General features: G+C 54.7%; 2 protein-coding genes across 5 annotated transcripts in view; one reads left to right on the forward strand and one right to left on the reverse strand.

Moving 5' to 3' along the window:
- Positions 1-6,176: 6,176 nt before the first annotated feature.
- On the forward strand, positions 6,177-11,118 carry Sphk1 (sphingosine kinase 1). 2 transcript variants are annotated; one of them, XM_023714053.1, is made up of 6 exons: positions 6,177-7,079; positions 8,423-8,734; positions 9,075-9,230; positions 9,312-9,406; positions 9,482-9,597; positions 10,059-11,118. In XM_023714053.1, the coding sequence occupies exons 2-6, from the start codon at positions 8,725-8,727 to the stop codon at positions 10,834-10,836; spliced, it is 1,155 nt and encodes a 384-aa protein (XP_023569821.1). In that variant the 5' UTR covers positions 6,177-7,079; positions 8,423-8,724; the 3' UTR covers positions 10,837-11,118. The 2 variants fall into 2 exon arrangements, with proteins under 2 accessions (XP_023569821.1, XP_023569820.1); XM_023714052.1 differs by having other exon boundaries at positions 8,531-8,734.
- Positions 11,119-12,323: 1,205 nt separating this feature from the next.
- Positions 12,324-17,560, reverse strand: part of Ube2o (ubiquitin conjugating enzyme E2 O) — a 58,597-nt gene continuing 53,360 nt past the window's right edge. For all 3 annotated transcript variants that reach the window (XM_023714050.1, XM_004630129.3, XM_023714049.1), the window contains exons 14-18: positions 16,229-16,925; positions 15,806-15,942; positions 14,327-14,530; positions 14,194-14,251; positions 12,324-14,082 (exon numbers count right to left, since the gene is read on the reverse strand). In XM_023714050.1, coding sequence (XP_023569818.1) covers positions 13,412-14,082; positions 14,194-14,251; positions 14,327-14,530; positions 15,806-15,942; positions 16,229-16,925 — 1,767 coding nt within the window. In that variant the 3' untranslated portion in view covers positions 12,324-13,411. The remainder of the gene's footprint in view (positions 14,083-14,193; positions 14,252-14,326; positions 14,531-15,805; positions 15,943-16,228; positions 16,926-17,560) is intronic.

The raw sequence follows: 17,560 nt of genomic DNA on the forward strand, positions 1-17,560 counted from the left end.
GGGGGATTGAACCGCGGTCCCTGATGCTTTTGCTAAGCTTGTTCTAAGTAGGTGCTTTAGACCACTGAGCCATCTCTCCAGCCCCACTGACCGGTAATCTTGGTTTAGTTTTTTGCCTTTGTCTTCATGGAGGACACCTGGGCCTCTGTTGAAAACTCAGCACACAGGTCCTGGAAGGAGGCTCTTGCTGTAGGGTTCAACTATATTATGCACACCTGGGGCTTCAGGGACTAGCTTGGGACATGCTGTGGCTCTCAGCTCCTGCCCAGCCTCTATGGCTCTTGTCCTGCTGAAGGCTGTGGACAGAGAGGATGGATCCTTGTGTGAGGACCTATCATGCACCCCCCGCTGCAGGAACGACACTGCCTGCCAACAACGGCAAGGAGGCAGCACCCATCTCGTACTAATTATCTTTGCAGTTATTGAGTGTTTGCCCTTCTTAGGAGCTCAGAGTTCTCAACCAGAGAACCAAGTAGTCACAGATACTGTCAGAGTACTTACAGAACTTGGCCTACCGTGGTGTGGATTTGATTGCAAGTGCCAAATCCTGATGTTGTGGATTTTTCTCTAGGTCACAGAATCAGGATGCCTGATGTGTCTTTTTAGCTCTGCAAGAGAACCATCTGCCCCTTCCAGGGGGGCTCAGTCTGCAGGGGCTCGGAGAGGAGGCGGGGTGTGAGACGGTGCCTTTCTGAGAGTCCTGCAGGGACCGTTGGAGTCCAGATGCAGCGTGTTCCCCTGGGGGCTCTGCTGCCTCTGCCAGAGGGATACAGATGGGGAGGTCAGCCTGTGAGCGGCACTTGAGGACGGACGCCTGTGTGCAGAACCTTGTGACTGCAGTTTTAGGGAGGAGACAGAGAGGCAGGGAGGGACAGGGAAGGGGCAGAGAGAGGGAGAAGGGGGAGTATCATTCTCCCTGCTCTAGAACACTCTCCAAGTTCTGTTCTTTTTTTTTTGTTTTGTTTTGTTTTGTTTTGGTGGAACCAGGGATTGAATTCAGACCCTTGCACTTGCTAGAGAAGCGCTTACTCTGCTGAGCCATCTCCCTGGCCCCTGTTTTGGTTTAAATACATATTATAGTTTTTTTTTTTCAGGAACTGATTAGTTTGCAAACCTTAAATTATCTTTCTTTTTTCTTTCTTTCCTTTTTTTTTTTTTGGTGGAACCGGGGATTGAACTCAGATCCTTGCATTTGCCAGTCAAGCGTTTATCCTACTGAGCCATCTCCCTGGCCCCAATCAGTGGTTTAATCTTTCTTTCCTTCTTTCTTTCTTTCTTTTTTTTTTTTTTTTTTTCAAACCTTAAATTATCAAACGTTAAAAACCCAAATCTTCATCCACATCCGGACAGGTATTCACTTGGTTACCCACAGAGTTTTCAATTCTGTGTATATGTACGATACCGGGAATTGAACCAGGGCCTCACACATGCTAAGCATACACTCTACCACTGAACTACACTCACAGTCACTCCCATGATTCAATTTCACTCTTAGAGGAGGCAGCTGGGGTCATCTAATGGTGCCCTGAAGAAGAAATGACATCCTAACTCATTCTCAAGGTGCTGATTACAGTGCTGTGACCAGGACTTGACACAGGGACTCTGCCTTTGGAAAGGGCTCTCCTGTCACAGTGGATCTGCCCAGCATCCTTTCCTGTTGCACAAAGATGCGGAGTTAGGCAAAAGCAGCCCTCATCTGCTCCCAGCCAGCTGTCCAGCCCATCCTGCATAATCATTACTTAAATTACCAGACCTGTGCCTGGAAAGAACCAAAAGGTTTGACCTTCAGAAAGTGAGCCTCCAGAGAAGAGGAATTTCTATTTTGGGGATGTGGATAATGAGCAGAGGAGCAGGCAAACTACGCTCCAGGCTCCCTGTCTTTTTCTAGCTTGGTGAAATTGGAAGCGTGTACCCTCCTTTGTCCCCTGGCTCCCCTACTAATTGGCTTCAGTGGAGGATGGCTGCCTGGCTGTGTCTGGGTAAGGGGAGAGGAGGGGGTGCCACCAGGGAGCATCCCCCAAAGCCTCAGGGGTCCACCCTCAGGTGGATGGAAACAGCCTCCAATGGTCACCAGCAAGGCCCGGCCTGTCCTGCAGCCATGTCCAGTCCTCTCTGTTTGCTTTGGGAATCATCCAAGGACATGGTTTCGCTTTTGAGAAATTCAAAAGTGGAAAACATCCCAAAACAAAAAGCCCCTGGAAAATCGTGCACACACCCATCCCCTCAGCTGCCAGGTCTGTGCTGGGCTGCTGAGAGATACAAGCAGCTCTTTTTCCCAGTTCAAAGATACTGGGTCTGGCCTCCTGGTCCTCAGGTCTCCTGGGCCCTGGTGTGACACTCAGCTGAGCACGCGGTCTTCTCTGAAGGTCTCCAGACCTGCCTTTGTGTGAGGGAGAGGCGGAGTTGGACGGAATGGAGCCTGGTGGTAGCCTGAACAGAAGAACACTCCCTCACAAGGGTAGGACGTGAACTTGGGTCAGAGCCTGCTTTGGGCCCACATAAGAGCAGGTGTCAGTCAGACCCTGTGGAATGTTCCCAGTGCGTGACACTTCCTGAGGGCTGTGGCTTTCAGTAAGGTCTACTGGTCCACCCTTGCCACAGAAGAGTAGAAGCAGCTGAATTGCCAGGTCACAAGACAGGAGCTGGGAGGGCCACATGTTTCCATGGGTGCCCAGGGGGCCATGCCCAAAAAGCATACCCTTTTTGCAAAGCACTGCGGGGAATTCTGCCAGGCTGCAAATGGACAGGCTGGTCTGCTTCCAACCCTCCCTCAGATGGAAAGTTGAGGTTTTTGCAATTTTGTAATTGTTATGTTTAATAAAGATACCAATTTCTTCATCTTGGGTAATTTTCAAAAATGGAAACCAATTTTCTTTGTTCTGGATGAGTCAAAGCCCACAAAGTCTATAAAATCACATCTCAATCGCATAGAGGGTATTTTAGCTTTATTCCACAAATGCTCATTTAGGGGTGGGGATGGGGGACAAAGTCCTGTTTGTATTTGCTCAGGTAGATCAGAGGAAGGGGAATTGGAAAAGAACATTCTGGAAAAGAAGGTTCTAGGGCTACGGATATAGTTCAGTGGCATAAGCACCTGTCTGGCAAGCTCAAGGTCCTGAGTTCAATTCCCAACACCAGGGGTGGGGGGAGAAGGTTCTAGAGCCATGAAAGAACATAATTCCCAGGCTATTTCCTTACTATCTGTGGTCAGCAAAATAACAGCCCCTAAAGATGGCCATGTCATAACCCTGGAAACTGTGGATATGTTACATTATATGGAAAAAGAGATTTTGCGATGGGAGATGACCCTGGGTTATCTGGTGGGAACAGAGCAAGCCCAGGCTTCCTGTAGAATGGAGGTAGGAGATCTGACAGCTAGAAGATGAAGCTAGGCAGAAATAAGATTTGAAGATGCTATTTGCTACTTGGCTGGTTTTGCAAGTGAAGGAAGGGACCCTAAGCCAAGGAATGCAGGTGGGCTCTAATACCCTTTTTTTTTTTTTCTTTCTTTTTTTTTTTAGAACCGGAGATTGAACTCAAGCCTTTGTGCTTGCCAGGGAAGCGCTTATTCCACTAAGCCATCTCCCCAGTCCCCCTTTTTTTTTTTTTGGCAGAACCGGGGATTGAACTCATGCCCTTGCACTTGCCAGGGCATGCTTATTCCACTGAGCCATCTCCCTGGCCCCAGTCCCCTTTTTTTTAACACTTTTTTTTTTTTCTCAAGTGGGCTCTAGAAGCTAGAAAAGGCCAGGTTATCTTATCCCTCAGCTCCTCTGTAGACTTCAGATCTCTAGAAAATAATATGTTTGTGATGTTTTATGTGCTTTTTTTTTTTTTTTTCCAGTACCAGGGATTGAATTTAGGACCTTGCGCTTGCCAGGCAAGCACTTATTCCACTGAGCTATCTCCCTGGCCCATGTGATGTTTTAAATCTGTGCAGAAATAGGTGCCTAATACACCATCCAACGGAAAACCCAGCTCCTCTTCCAAGGACTGAGGAACAAACCCATCTGCTCAGGAAGCTGAAGATGCCATACGCCAAGGTGGCAGCCAGGATCTGAAGGTCAAGGTAGCCAGAAGAGTGTGGGAGTCTGGCTGCACATACAGACAACTACTCCCAACAGACTGCACCCCAGCAACACTCAGAGGGTAGGCCTGGCTTCCTAACACCCTCCTCCTCTGATACAAGATCACATACACAAGCTGGGGGTGGTGGTATGTACCTGCAATCCCAGCACTAGGGAGGCTAAGGCCGAAGGCGGATCATTGAGAGTTTGAGACCAGCTTGGGCTACAAAGTAAGCTCAAGGCCAGCCTTAACTGCACAGTGAGACCGTGTCTCAAAAAGAGACACACACACACACACACACACACACACACACACACCAAGTCCATTTTCCGAAGGAAACATGAAACAGTGATTCACATGAAGGTCCTAAAAATGTATTGCTTTTCCTTCTCATTTACAATGAGAAAGAACATGTCCATAGATGGTAATGCAGCCAGGTGCGGTATCGAATATCAAATCCCAGCATTCAGGAGGCCAAGGCAGGAATGATCATTGGGAGTTCAAGGCCAGCCTGGGTTACACAGGGTGTTTCTAAATTAAATCTAAACAACAAATCTTGGCTAGGAGGTATAATTAGTTCAGTGGAAGAGCTGTGACTAGCATTCACAAGCCTCTGGGCTCAAGCTCCAGCATGTACACATGTACTCTCCTCTCCCCACCCCTTTCTGCTCTCTCCATGTGTGTGTGGTAGCATACACCTGTAATCCCAGCATTCTGGGAAGCTAGGGTAGGGGAATGCAAATTGAGCCCAACCCAGGCAATTATCCATTTAGCAAGACCCTGTCTCAAAATTTATATATATGGCTGGGGTGGTAGCTGAGTGTGAAGGCCCTGGGATCGGTCCCCACGACCACAAAAAAGTAAAAGAAGAAAGTATTTTGAAGTAATGACCCTGAAGTGTAGCCAGAGTGGACAGGCCTGAAGGTTATCAAGGGGCAGTGGAAGGTAGAGACTGAAAGCTCAGTAGAAAGGCCAGCCTCAGCAAGAATACTCCCAAGGGGCAAAGATAGGGTCAGCCCACACAGGTCCAGAGTAGAAACCATTCAGAGAATGAGAAACCCAGGCAAAAGCTACAGGAGCCACAGAATCCTCCACGGCCCATCTGCTCCTGGAGACCTCTGGGCAGAATGTGGCAGCCCCAGCGCCCAGCATGGCCAACCCAGAAGCAGTATGCAGGGAGTTCTCAGAATGGGAAGTTGCAGCCCTTCGCCCCAGGACAAAAGACTTGACTTCTCAGACTGGGGGTTTGATTCTAGGCTCCCCTGGAAAGGAGAGTCTGTTTTGGGGATCCCTGCCTCTCCGGATTTGGATCCCCATGTATCAAAAGCAAAGCAGCGTCTTGTTTTTGTCCCATCCTGTCTCCTGGCCAGGGATGCACATGGGTAAGTTTTTGGAAATAGGATAACGATTTTTAGACAAAGAAAGGGGAAAGGCTTTCTTTGAAAAACTCAGCTCAGGACGGGGGAGGCGACTGACAAGAATGAGGGCAGAGCCAGAGGGCGCCGAGGTGAGGGGGCCGAGGGGTGAAGTGGCAATCAGGACAGAGGAGGCATTGTGCCCACGGGAACCGGGGCCAGAGAGCTCTGCTCTTCGGCTCCCCCCACTGGGACTTCCGAGATGGGAACCGGGTGGACGCCGGCCGAGGAATGAGAGCTGGCCCGGCGGCCCCACCCCCCAGCCCGCTGTTTCCAGTTAACTCCGCCCCTGCCAGCTCCACCGACTCAGGGCCTCAAGCCTGGGTCGCCTACAGGAAAAGGGGAGTCCAGGTAAGCGTCATAAACTCACGCACAAGGTTTCCCGTCCCCGTGCCTCAGTTTCCCCTCTTCAGTCTTTGCGACGCTAGCTTTTCAGACCAGATTGGAAATGCCCTCCCAGGCGGGGATGTAGAAGGTGGTTATGGGACTGCCCGGCCGGTTTCCTCAGTCAACCTCCTCCAACGCTGAGATCTTGGGGAGCACGGCTCCTCCTACTCGCGGCTTCTAGAGGCCAAAGTGAGGACCCGGAGTGGACAGGAAAAGAGAGCTGGGCACATCTGGCCTGTGGTTCCGGCGCAGAGCCCCCTCTCGCGCCGCCGCTCGAGTCCCCGCTGCGCGTGACCGGCTGCTCCTCCCCCGCCCGCCAAGGATGGGGCGTGGGGTGCGGCGGGACGCAAGACCGGATCCCTGCGGACGCGCGCCGCGGCTCTGGGATGGGTGACGATGTCCCTGTCCCCTCCCCTCAACTAGCTCTTGTTTCCGGGAGTTTCTCCATCCATGAGCGCGTCGCTGAGTCACCTTCTCCGAGCTCTCTCGGGACGCTCCGCACCCAACGGTCCTGGGATCGCGAATCCCAGGCGACTTGTCCCCCTGCTTCGCCCGGGGCCCCCCAAAAGGTGTGAATGAGGCCGGTCCATCGGGTACTCTGGATGAGAAGACACCATTGAGGCTAACGGGCTCCGCGCTGTTTCTGGACCCGGCTCTTCTCAACCGGACTAAGCGATGCGCAGAGGAGAATGTGAGGGGCGGTAGGGCGCCCCTGTGGGCGCGTGAGCACCCTGCACCAGGCCCAGACTGTGTCATCCTCCTTCAGGGATTATTTTTTTTTCTAACTCTTGCCCTACTTGGTCAGGTCACTAACTCGGCCGTGGCAACTTCTTCCTCGCAGTCTACACAAATAACCTTCCAGGGATTTAACTCCAGTAGGTCGCGGACACGTTCAGGTCATTTGCCGTGAAATGCAGCGCGCTTGTGCGCAGACAGGCAGACAGACAGACAGACAGACAGACAGACAGACACACACACACACACACACACACACACACACACACACACTCTCAGGCACCCGCGTCCCGGTTCGCCTCCGCTTTTCCCGTGGAGTAGGCGGGAGGGGCCGGGACAACGGGACCACGCCCTCCATGCTGGCCTCTCCAATACCCGCCTGGACCCCTAGGCCGGTCCACACCGCCAGACTCCTCTACAGCCGGCGGGAAGAGCGGACCTGATCGCCCACTGCAGGCAACTTCTCTGTTGCAGGTGAGCTTCGGTAATGAACCCTGGGGAAAGGATCCAACTTTTAAGATTCCTGACAAATCTCCAGATGTAGTACTCCGGCTCGGAGCCCGCGGCCAGTCCAGCACTTCCTGGGACGGGGCTCCAAGGCTTCCTCGGGTTCGGTGATGAGCTGGTTAGAAAACGAAAAATAACCCGTGACGGAACAGCAAGGGAGGAAGAGAGGGGAGCCCTTGGGAGCTGGCGCGGGGGGGGGGGTACGACACGTGACACCTCCTTTTGAATTTTGGTGGGCTGGGGCGAGCGCGCTGCATCCTGGCTGCCTGCTGCACTCAGAGCTGCGGGGTCGCGGCATCGCTGTGCAGTTCTGGATCGTGCGCGCTCACAGAGCCACGCGCGGTCAGCGTCAGCGCGGAGGTGGGCACCGAGGGAAGCCCGTGCAAGGCCTGCGCCTCCTCCGGTGCTGGGTGCTCACCGTCGCGCGCCTGGGATGTTGCGTCCCGGGCACGCCGTTCCTGGGATTCACCGCTTTGGTTCTTTTCCACCCGCCGAGGGGCGGGGGCGCGCAGACGGGTCCTAGGACTTAGCCAGAAACCTGAGCGCAGGCGAGCCGCGGGCGCGGACAGAGCTGTAGACCGCGCGACACGCAGGTCCCTTCTCCGCGAGCGGGAGGAAGGAGGGGCGGGGCCAGCTGGCGCCCGGGCACGGTGCCCTCCCCGTGCCGCGGCGCCACGCCACTAAGTTGCGAAAAGTTCGAGGCCGGAGGCAGCGAGGTCTGGGATTTCGCGCCACCTGGCTCTTCAGTTGTCCCTCAATAGTGGGGCTGAGTCAGGGATTACAAAGCTGGGTTCCGCCCCAGGCCGCGGGAGGGAACGTAGTGGACGAAACAGCCTATCAGTCCTCTGGGAAGGGCCGCGCTCGCAGCCCTCCCGTGGGTGGTGGCTACCGGGCAGCTCGCAGGAGGGAACTGGGTCACGCACCGTGCAGACTTCGTGCCCACTCAGCGAGTGTCTCTGAGGAGCGCGCGGGGCCCTAGGTGCTCTGAAGCTGGGGCTGGGAACGCTGTGACGCGGCTGACGGGCGGGGATCCTCGCCCCGAACTTCGTGCCTTGTGTTTTCCGCCCAAGTTCTGGGTTAAAAATTAACACTTCGCTCCCCTGGCAGCCTTGCGGGGTGGGGAGCTCGTCAGGCAGACCGAGCCACTGGGCCTGACTCGTCCATCAATCGGGCAAGAGCGCGAAGCTCCAAGAGGAAAGACCCAGAAAACTATTCTTCGTCTTGGGAGTGTGGGGACGTAGTCTCTTGCCGGCACTGGACCTCAGCTCCCTGAAGCTCGGTCCTGGACCCACGGGTTTCTGGAAATTCAGCAGCGCGCAACTGCCCGCGTGAGGTTTCAGGATCCGACCTTGCGCTCATCCAATGTCCGGGAGCCGTGGCCCAGGACTCTGCCGGCGCTGTCCCTTCCTGTCCCTCAGATCTGGACGCCGCACGGAATGACGCGGGTGCCCCCAGAGCCCCAGCTCCGGGCGGGAAGGGCGAGCCCCACAACCAGCCCCACGATGCCCTCCTGCGCGGAACCGATAAGGAGCTGAAGGCAGGATCCACAGTCACCGAGGGCAGCGCCCTGACATCGCCGGGGAGCCATTGGCAGCTGGAACCGCAGGAGGCCATGGATCCAGGTTTGTGGGGACCTGGCTGGGAGGGGCTGTAGGAGCGTCTCTCCTGCTCCCTCTCCAAAAATGATGGATCGCCAAAAGAGGGGGTCTGGGGACACTGAAGAAGGGACACTTTTCCCCACGAGGCTAAATGCCGGTCGGGCCTGAAACAAGGGAATGGGGTGTCAGGGGCGCCGTGCGCTACCCAGGACTTTCTCGCGGAGGCCGCCTCCTCCATCTGGGCTCCTTTCGGTCAGTTATAGCAGGTATTGCAGGAGCTCCGTTTCTGCCCACTGCCCCTGCTGCGCTCTTCCGCCCCCAGTGGCCGGCTAGGGACGTTGCTCTCTAGGGTTTGTTTTCACAGCGCGCAGCAGAGCCCGAGGCGCGCTCCCGCGGCCCTGCAACGTGCTGGTGTTGCTGAATCCGCGAGCCGGCACCGGCAAGGCGCTACAGCAGTTCCAGAGATTCGTGCAGCCTCTTCTGGCTGATGCCGAAGTCTCCTTCAAACTGATGGTCACTGGTGAGTTTGCCCCCTTCCTGGAAAAGGTGTACGCATTCCCTGGGCAGAACCTGGCCCTAAGAACAGCGAGTCTCCCATCAGAGCGACAGAACCATGCACGCGAGCTGGTGCAGGCGGAGGAGCTGGGCCGCTGGGACGCGCTGGTGATCATGTCTGGGGACGGCCTGATACACGAGGTGAGATTTGCGCCAGAGGCCGACCAGGAGAGGGCCGGGTGGTGCTGCCCCGCTAAGGCCGTGCCTGCTCCACAGGTGGTGAATGGGCTTATGGACCGGCCAGACTGGGAGACTGCCATCCAGAAGCCGCTGTGCAGCCTCCCTGGAGGCTCTGGCAACGCATTGGCAGCTTCCGTGAATCACTATGCTGGGTGAGAATCTCTGTGCCCCTACAGCCAGGTTTTTGAGTCGCTATAGGCTGAGTTAGTGTCCATTTTCTTTTCTGGAAGGGATCTCTGGGGTGTTCTCTTTTTTTTTTTTTTTTTCAAAGTTTTATTGACAAAGAGATAGCAATGAGACAGTTTCAAATCAAATCGGAAGGACAGTTTCAACAAATAATACACTGCATATATTCTTCTTAGTGGTTAATTGCTGTACAAGATGCGGACTTGTGATCCTATTCACAAACACCATTAGAACAAATCATTCTATTCATTAAGAGAATGCAACTATATATCTATCCCAACCTCTGGGGTGTTCTCTTGATGGCCCTGGCTGTCACTGTTCTAGACAGGTGCTGAGGGACTACACCTTGTTTTGCCTACTCCCACTCCCCAGGGGAGGAAGGGGAGGATGCCTGGGGCTCCTGGCCCACCTGACTTTTTTCCTGCAGCTATGAGCAAGTGACTAATGAAGATCTCCTGACCAACTGCACACTGTTGCTGTGTCGCAGGCTCTTAGAGCCCATGAACCTTCTGTCCCTGCACGCTGCTTCCGGAATTCGCCTCTTCTCCGTGCTCAGCCTGGCCTGGGGCATGGTAGCTGATGTGGATGTGGAAAGTGAGAGGTATCGGTGCCTGGGGGAGAAGCGCTTCACGGTGGGCACCTTCTTTCGCTTGGTGAACCTGCGCACCTACCGGGGCCAACTGGCCTACCTCCCCATAGGAAGTGCTGTCTCCAGTAAGACACCCACTTCCCCTGTGCTGCTGCAGGGGGGCCCTGTGGACTCATACCTTGTTCCCCTGGAAGAGCCAGTGCCCTCTCACTGGACTGTGGTGCCCGAGCAGGACTTCGTGCTGGTGCTGGCACTGCTGCACACTCACATGAGCAGCAAGATGTTCACAGCACCCATGGGCCGATGTGCAGCTGGTGTCATGCATCTGTTCTATGTGCGTGCGGGGGTATCGAGGACCATGCTGTTGCGCCTCTTCCTGGCCATGGAGAATGGGAAGCACATGGAGTGTGACTGCCCATACCTGGTGTATGTGCCCGTGGTTGCCTTTCGCCTGGAGTGCGAGGGGAGGGGTGTGTTTTCTGTGGATGGGGAATTACTGATCACTGAGGCTGTGCAGGGCCAGGTGCAGCCAGATTACCTCTGGATGGTCAGCAGTGGCAGGGAGCCCTCAACCACCGAGTCCCAGCAAGAGCCACCCTCCCAAAAGCCCTCATGACTGAACTGGCCCCATAGTGCCTTTGTCCACTGGTGTAGGCTGAGACCAGGGCCCTTCCCACCCTGAATGGGAGGGAGGGCCTGTCCAAAGCTCACGTGGGGGTGATGGGGACTCTTCTGAAGGGTGAAAAGGTAGGGGGCTTTATGCTTTGGGAGGATCAGAGGCCAGAATGGAGTGCTGGGCAACAGCCCCACTGACTGGGGTAGCTGCTTGTGGTAGGCAATCACATTTGTTCTGGGAGTTCTCTTCCACTAATCAAATTCAAATAAAGTGAGATCCTCAGCCTGCTGATCCTGTCCTGGGGAGTTGGGTGAGGTGTTGCTCCAGCTGGGGCCTTAGAATTATGTCGGTGATGCCTACTGGTGCTGCTGTTTTGGATGCACTGCAGCGGCTTGGTGGTGGGCACACAGCCTTCCTATGCACTGATGCTCAGGCCAGCTTGAGCCTGGCAGACTGCCTGAGCCCACACCTAGGAACGTCATGGCTCTGTGCTTAGTCTCTGACCCTGGGTCACACAGCCAGCTGCTGAGCATGGCGGAAGCTTTGTGTGGACTGAGCAGGAAAAAGACATCTGAGTTTAAGGCATTAAGGAAATTGGCAAGGAGCAAGGGACAGATTTCTGTAAGTCAGGATGGCAGGTGGCAGTTTCCTTAGGGCACACCAGCTCCTGCAGGCTCACTCAGCAGCCTCTGCCCTTAGTCACTCTGTCTTGTACAGTAGCACTGGGCAGAAGTTCAAAGCAGCAGGGTGCGGTAGATGCCAGTCTTCCTGAGCAACGACATGGGCTTCCAGCCCAGGAGAGTGACACCTGCCCACCACATGGACTGTGAAGTCAGTTCCCCAGAGCCTGGCAGGGGTGGAATGGGTCAGCCTGGCTGGGGAGCACAGCTGTTTAGAGGTAGACACTGCTGTCACTTGGTTTTAGAGGAGTCTGCACAAACTGAGAACATTACCCAGCCCAGAGATAAGAGGACTGACCCACGTAGTATCTGCCCTGGGATTCTGACCTATGGCGTCAAAGGCATTCATTTGCAGGCAGGGAGTATCGAAGTCCCATTGCCACAGGCCTTTGCTGGGGAGGTGGACTGTGAGGGACACTGGCATGTGAGGAAGAAAGGCAACAGAGCCCTGCTGAATGAATGGCAGAGGCAGGTTTAATGGTGTCACCTTGTCTTATTAATGAGCCAACCAAAAGAAAAAAAAATGCAAGTAAAAAAAATGTTTAATCACACAGCACTTTATACAGGTATTGTAAGCAGTAGGCATTCACATCTCTATATGAACGACGCACAGGGAAGCAAGCCCCCTGGCACTCTGGATGTGTCTCTAGATTGCCAGTCTGGGTGCCAGGGAGGCCTCAGTGCATGGTCCAGCTCCATCCTTCCCAAGCTCTGCTGCCTGGGTGGTCCTGGCACAGTACAGGTGTGGAGCCCACTTAAGGCTGACAAGACGAATCATGCTTTGGCTTTTTTTTTTTTTTTTTTGTCTTTTTTTTCTATTAAGAGTTAATATCTTTGCTTTTGAATTTTTCCAACCTTAAATATTACATACATACACCAGAAATTACATAGCTGCAATGTGCTCAACGGCATTCTCTTAACCTGGAGCTTCACATTATCAAAAGCCTAGAAAACTTGTAAACCTCTGCGCCTGTCTCTGGGTAGATGGGGGTGGGGATGAGCTCCTGCTGCTACTGCCTCCCCGCTCTGGGCGGAGCCTGCGGTGTGCAACACACTGCAGGACTGCCGAGGCCACTGGCTGGGACAGGCCCTGGTGCTTGCCTGGCCTGTGCTCCTGCCTCCTTGCTGGAGAGCAGACTGGACAGGCAGCAGTGGTCTGGGAAGTCCCCACAGGCATGGCCAGGGCCAGAGCTGCCAGCACCCCACCAGCTGTGGGTGGGAAAGGCGAGCAAGGCACCTGCAGCTGCTTCTCCCAGCAGCTTCTTGTCCTCGACTCCATGTTGGTGTGAGGGCCACCTAACCTAGCCTGCTCCTGACTTCTTGTAGAGAGCAAGTTCAAAGGCCTAAGGGTTATAATGTGGCAAACAGGCCAGAGCTGGAAGTCAGCCATAGCAGCTACAGCTCCCACAGGATAGTGTTCACGCCTAGGGACTGAGGGGACCCAGTGGTGGTGGCAGTAGGGGTGTGGGGAAGCTACAGTCCAACTGCAGAGGATAAAAGGGACCAGGGACACTGCAGGAGCAGCCCATACTTCATGCAAGGCACATCCACTCTCCTGCCCATGTGCAGGGCCCCGGAACACCCACCTCTGACCTGAGAAAAGGACAGCAAAGAGCAAGTGTTGGGACATTCTGCCTGGGGTGACAAGCGGAAAATTGCAACTAGGTTCCGGTTTTCTTTGCCACAGGGTACCTGCCTGTTCAAAGATTGTTTCGGAACAGAAACGCAGCATCTTGGGACACCTCTTGCACTTCAGCATCAAACTTGCCTAGGGGAGAAGAGGGCAGTGGGAAGCTCGAACTGGGGCCCGGCTGGGAAGGGAGGTTCCAGGGGAGGGAGTGAGCAGGCAGCGGTGGCCTCTCCCGCTGTGACGCTCCTTCCTTGAGGGCTGGTGGCTACTTGTCCTCTGTGCTTTCGGGCATGCCTGCCTCCAACAGGGCAGCCCGGAACTGCATCAGGACACCCCTGATGCTCTTGATGAAACCCTTAGAGAGTGGGAAGAGGGGAAAGCCGATGTCTGGGTAGCCACTCTTCTCAGGCAAGAAGCTCCGGTAGCTCTTTCTCCGCTTCTTTGGTTTGACGCTGGGTGGTGTGGATGCGTCAGGCACCATCTCCGAAGTCTGATCTGTGTGGTCCCTGCTAGTTGAGGCCAGGCCCTGGGCACCACCCTCTGAGTCTGAGCCCTGTGAAGCCTCTCCTGGGGCCATCCCACCATCCTCAGGTTCTTCTCGGCCAGAGTCTGAGAGCTCGGCCACAGCAGATGGCTCTGGTGAGCTGCTGTCCTTGGCGACCCCATTGGGCAGCGCCTGGGCCCTCTCTAGCAGGGCATGGGTTTCCAACCAGGACTCAATGCGGTTTACTAGCCGCCAGCCACCACTGCTGAAGTGCTGCCGAATCTCCTGCTCGAAGACCTCAGGGGGCCGCCGAACCAGCTGCGTCATGGACTGTACCACACGGATCAGTGCCATCTCATTGTAGCAGCGACTGTTCTCATAGCCTTCCTGCAAGCCTCGGTCACTGTCAAAGCCAGCTTCGTTGTAATAAGGTTCATTCACCAGGATCAGACCTGCAGGGGTACACCTTACTTAGTGGTAGGGAAAGTCTATTGGGTGGGTCTGCCTCCCACCCCAAGGGGACAGACTCCCAGCCAGTGTGACCTTGTCTGGCCCTGCCATACCTTGGATGGAGATGAGCACCTGGAGTAGGCTGGATTTACTTGTCCACCTCTCTGTCCCCTGAAACACACAGGTGCCATCAAGTTTGTCCCAGACAGACCCTCACCCCAGCCAGGGCCCTGGTGCCTCACTCACCTTTCCAATCCAGGTGCCCAGGAGGCTGACACACACTTTCCCGTTGTCATACAGGTTGGGGTTCAGGCGGCCACTGCACTGGGAGAGGTAGCAAAAATGGGGGGGCACAGCCGGGTAGATGTTGGGGAGCTGGATGTCAAACAGGTAGAGGCCATCCTCATAGGGGGTTCGAGTGGGGCCCTTGATTAGAGCTGAGAAGAGGTCCTAGGAAGGAGAGAGGGCATGGTCAGAGTACCATCCTGGTCCTCCAGACACCACCGGCAACACGACGCTACAGGCAAGCACGTGCGCTAGCGGCAGAGGAAGGGTGGTCTCACCCAGAAGGATGGCACTGAGAATTTGGATTCTAGGGCAAATGTTGGGAGAGCACAAAGTTGTTAAGTTTCAAGAGCTGGCTCTTGGCATGCAGGTTCTGGACATGTGAGCATGTCCAGCACACACTGTGACTGCCAGAGCAACAGCTGGGGGAGCGAGGGCAAGACAGATGGAGGGGGTGAAGCACTAACAGGGAGCAACGCAATCCCCTCACGTGTGCTCGGATCTGGGCCACCCTGAGATTTGGAAAGAATGAGAACAAAATAAAATATACAGCTCCTTTTATCCCTCAGCAGCGCTGAGACTAGCTAGAATTCTCTAAAGGAATTTTACCAATACTCAGGATAAACAGCAGGTTATCAAGGCCCTCCTGGTCACTGAGCTGTCGGAGTGCGGCCTTCGCCCCCTACCCCTCTGCTCTCAGGATCCCTGCTCTTTTTCTCTGGCTCCTTCCAGAACAGGGCCCAAGCTGAGCCTTGAATTCGAACTCACTGTCTGCCATGGGCCTGGCTCACAGCAGAGGCCAAGAAGGGCTTGTTCAGTAAGTTTAGTCTACCTCTCACAGCCTTCCCTGAGGAGTGCTGGATCCTGGCCACAAGCAGAGAAACAGGAAATAGAAGGTGCTATTCTGCAGCAGGAGGAACCAGCTGAACCAACATGGATACCATGGGCAGGTCTCACCAACTACCACATGGAGAAAAGCAAGCCACCTATAGGTGCCACACCGTCTGTGTAACCAAACTGTATAAAATGCTATGTGCTGTGGTGATATGCAAGAATGCCAAACTATCTTTGAAAACATCATCTGGAGGGTTATCCACCAATGACCCCTGACAGGTCTCCTGGGAACTGGGAAAGGGCCTGCGTGTTGGGGAAAAGGAGGCAAGGGCTGGTTAAGGACAACCTGAGCTCTTTCTTAAGTGTCTTAATTTCGGTTAATTATACAGTTAATTTTAAGCTAATTTTTAAAGTAAGAGGAAAAAACTACCTCAGGCCATGGGCCTGCATAAATCCGAGTTAGCCCTCATTTGACAGAATTGTTTCCTTCCTGTAAAAGTGGGTGAGTGGCTGCTGCCAGGTGCCCTAGGCTGGCAGTGTGTTGGACACCGAGTGCCTGCACAGCACATCTGTGTCTGCCCTGCTAAGCCCCATCAACCCACTTGCCATTCTATCCTCAAAAGTCTTGACCATGATGCCATCAGGCAGTGAGGTAGCCAGCAGTGCCATCTCCTTCCGCACTGTGCTGAAGAACTTCTTGGCTTCTGGAGGCTGGAACTCAATTTTCTTAAAAGAGTGATTTGCTGGAGGGGGAAAAGAGAAGAATCAGTCCCTACGTGGAGGCTCTGACAGCTCCACCTGCAAAGCTAACTGCACCTTGGTCGCAGGGCCTCTGGGAGGGCAGCCACCTGGTGTGTGTGCTGTCAGGGGAGTAAACCCAGGGGCCTCCCTCGCTGTTCCTGCACAGGACAATGCTTGTCCTTGGGGACAGGTGTGGAGCCCAAGCCAGATGTGTTTACAAAATCAGGAGCCCTGCAGTAGGCAGGGGAAGGTACAGACAGGAGCAGCCCACAGGAGCAGCCCACTCACAGGGTGCAAACTCCAGCACCGAGAAGACCTCGCCCTTGGCGCTGGTGAAGGTGACGCCAGGCTTGCCACCACACTGCTGGCAGAGCACAGGCGTCTCGCTGGGCCACTCAGCCTTCACTGGTGAATGCCCCTCAGGCTTGTCCTCTTTGCGCTCCATGTCGGGTGCTGCCTCCATCTTCTCCTCCTCCACAATGGCCACATTGTCCAGGGTCTTCTTGAGGTTCTCCTGCAGCTTCTTGATATCATCTAGAAACTTCTTCTCTCTGGTGGGCTTCTCAGGCTCCACAGTAGGGGAAGTGGGAGAGCCCGTCAGCAGCTGCTCCACAGTCATGTTCTTGAGGCTCTCCAGGATCTTGATGGCCTCCTTCAGCTCTCGGAAGCTTTTGGGGGGCCCATCCTTGCCAGCCTTCTCCATCAGCCCTGCCATGGGTGCAGCCATGGCCACAGCCCCCTGGATGGCAGCGGTAGCAGCCTCTTCACTGATCACCACTCCCTTGTCCTCCTCAGGAGCTGGCAGCTGCTCAGTGGGCAGGATGGGGGGCTCCTCTATTTTGGGGTGCTCATCTTCCACCAGCCCGTTGTCTGTCTCCCAGCTGTCACTGTCATCCTCCCACTCGTCTGAAGATGCCCCACTGGTGCTGCCTTCCACTGAATCATAGTCTGACTCCTCGATCTCAGACTCGATGTTGTACAAGTGCTGGGGGTAGAAGGTAATGCATTGGTAACTCAGACAGGAAGGGTTTCCCTCACTAAGGAGTTCTGGGGAATTCATCCTCGCAGCTAATGGTGATCTCTGGGGCACTGATGACACCATTCTACATTCCCCCCTTTTCTGCTCTCAGTCTTGCAGTTTGAGTGTCCCTGTGCCAGGGAGTTCCGAAGTTTGAGTGGGGCCCTTCACATGTCCCTCCTACCCCTGGGCAGGACGCAAAGCTCCAATCAACAGCCACTAGATTCTTCCCTACTCTGTGAATTTGGTCAGCACCCGCCCAGGGATAAGGGGCCTGAAGGGAAATCTTAGCAAATCCAGCCCACCACCAAGACTCAGGCCAGCTACTGATGCCCCAGGACAGCTTTTATGGGCAGTAGCAGGAGCTGGGAACCCGAGACAGGAGGGCAAGTGTAGGAGGGCTGGCCACAAAGAGGGAACAAGGCATTCCAGGACCCACTGGTCCATTCAGCACACCTACACTTGACCCTGCCAAGCCAGAAGAGGCTAGCGGGGCTGCACGGCTGGCTAAAGCAGGGCTGGAATGGGGTCAGCTCTTCTTGCCTTTGTCTGTTAAAGTGTTCCTGGAAGCACTGGGAGGAAAGTCCCTCCACCTAGGAATA

This window comes from Octodon degus, unplaced genomic scaffold, assembly GCF_000260255.1.
Source record: "Octodon degus isolate 3935 unplaced genomic scaffold, OctDeg1.0 scaffold00033, whole genome shotgun sequence".
NCBI lineage: Eukaryota > Metazoa > Chordata > Mammalia > Rodentia > Octodontidae > Octodon > Octodon degus.

What these genes read in the sequence shown, in the direction of transcription:
- Sphk1 (XM_023714053.1), top strand. An exon ending in GGGACGGCCTGATACACGAG is followed by an intron (nt 9,407 to 9,481) that starts GTGAGATTTGCG and finishes CCTGCTCCACAG; the next exon opens with GTGGTGAATGGGCTTATGGA. An exon ending in TCCGTGAATCACTATGCTGG is followed by an intron (nt 9,598 to 10,058) that starts GTGAGAATCTCT and finishes TTTTTCCTGCAG; the next exon opens with CTATGAGCAAGTGACTAATG.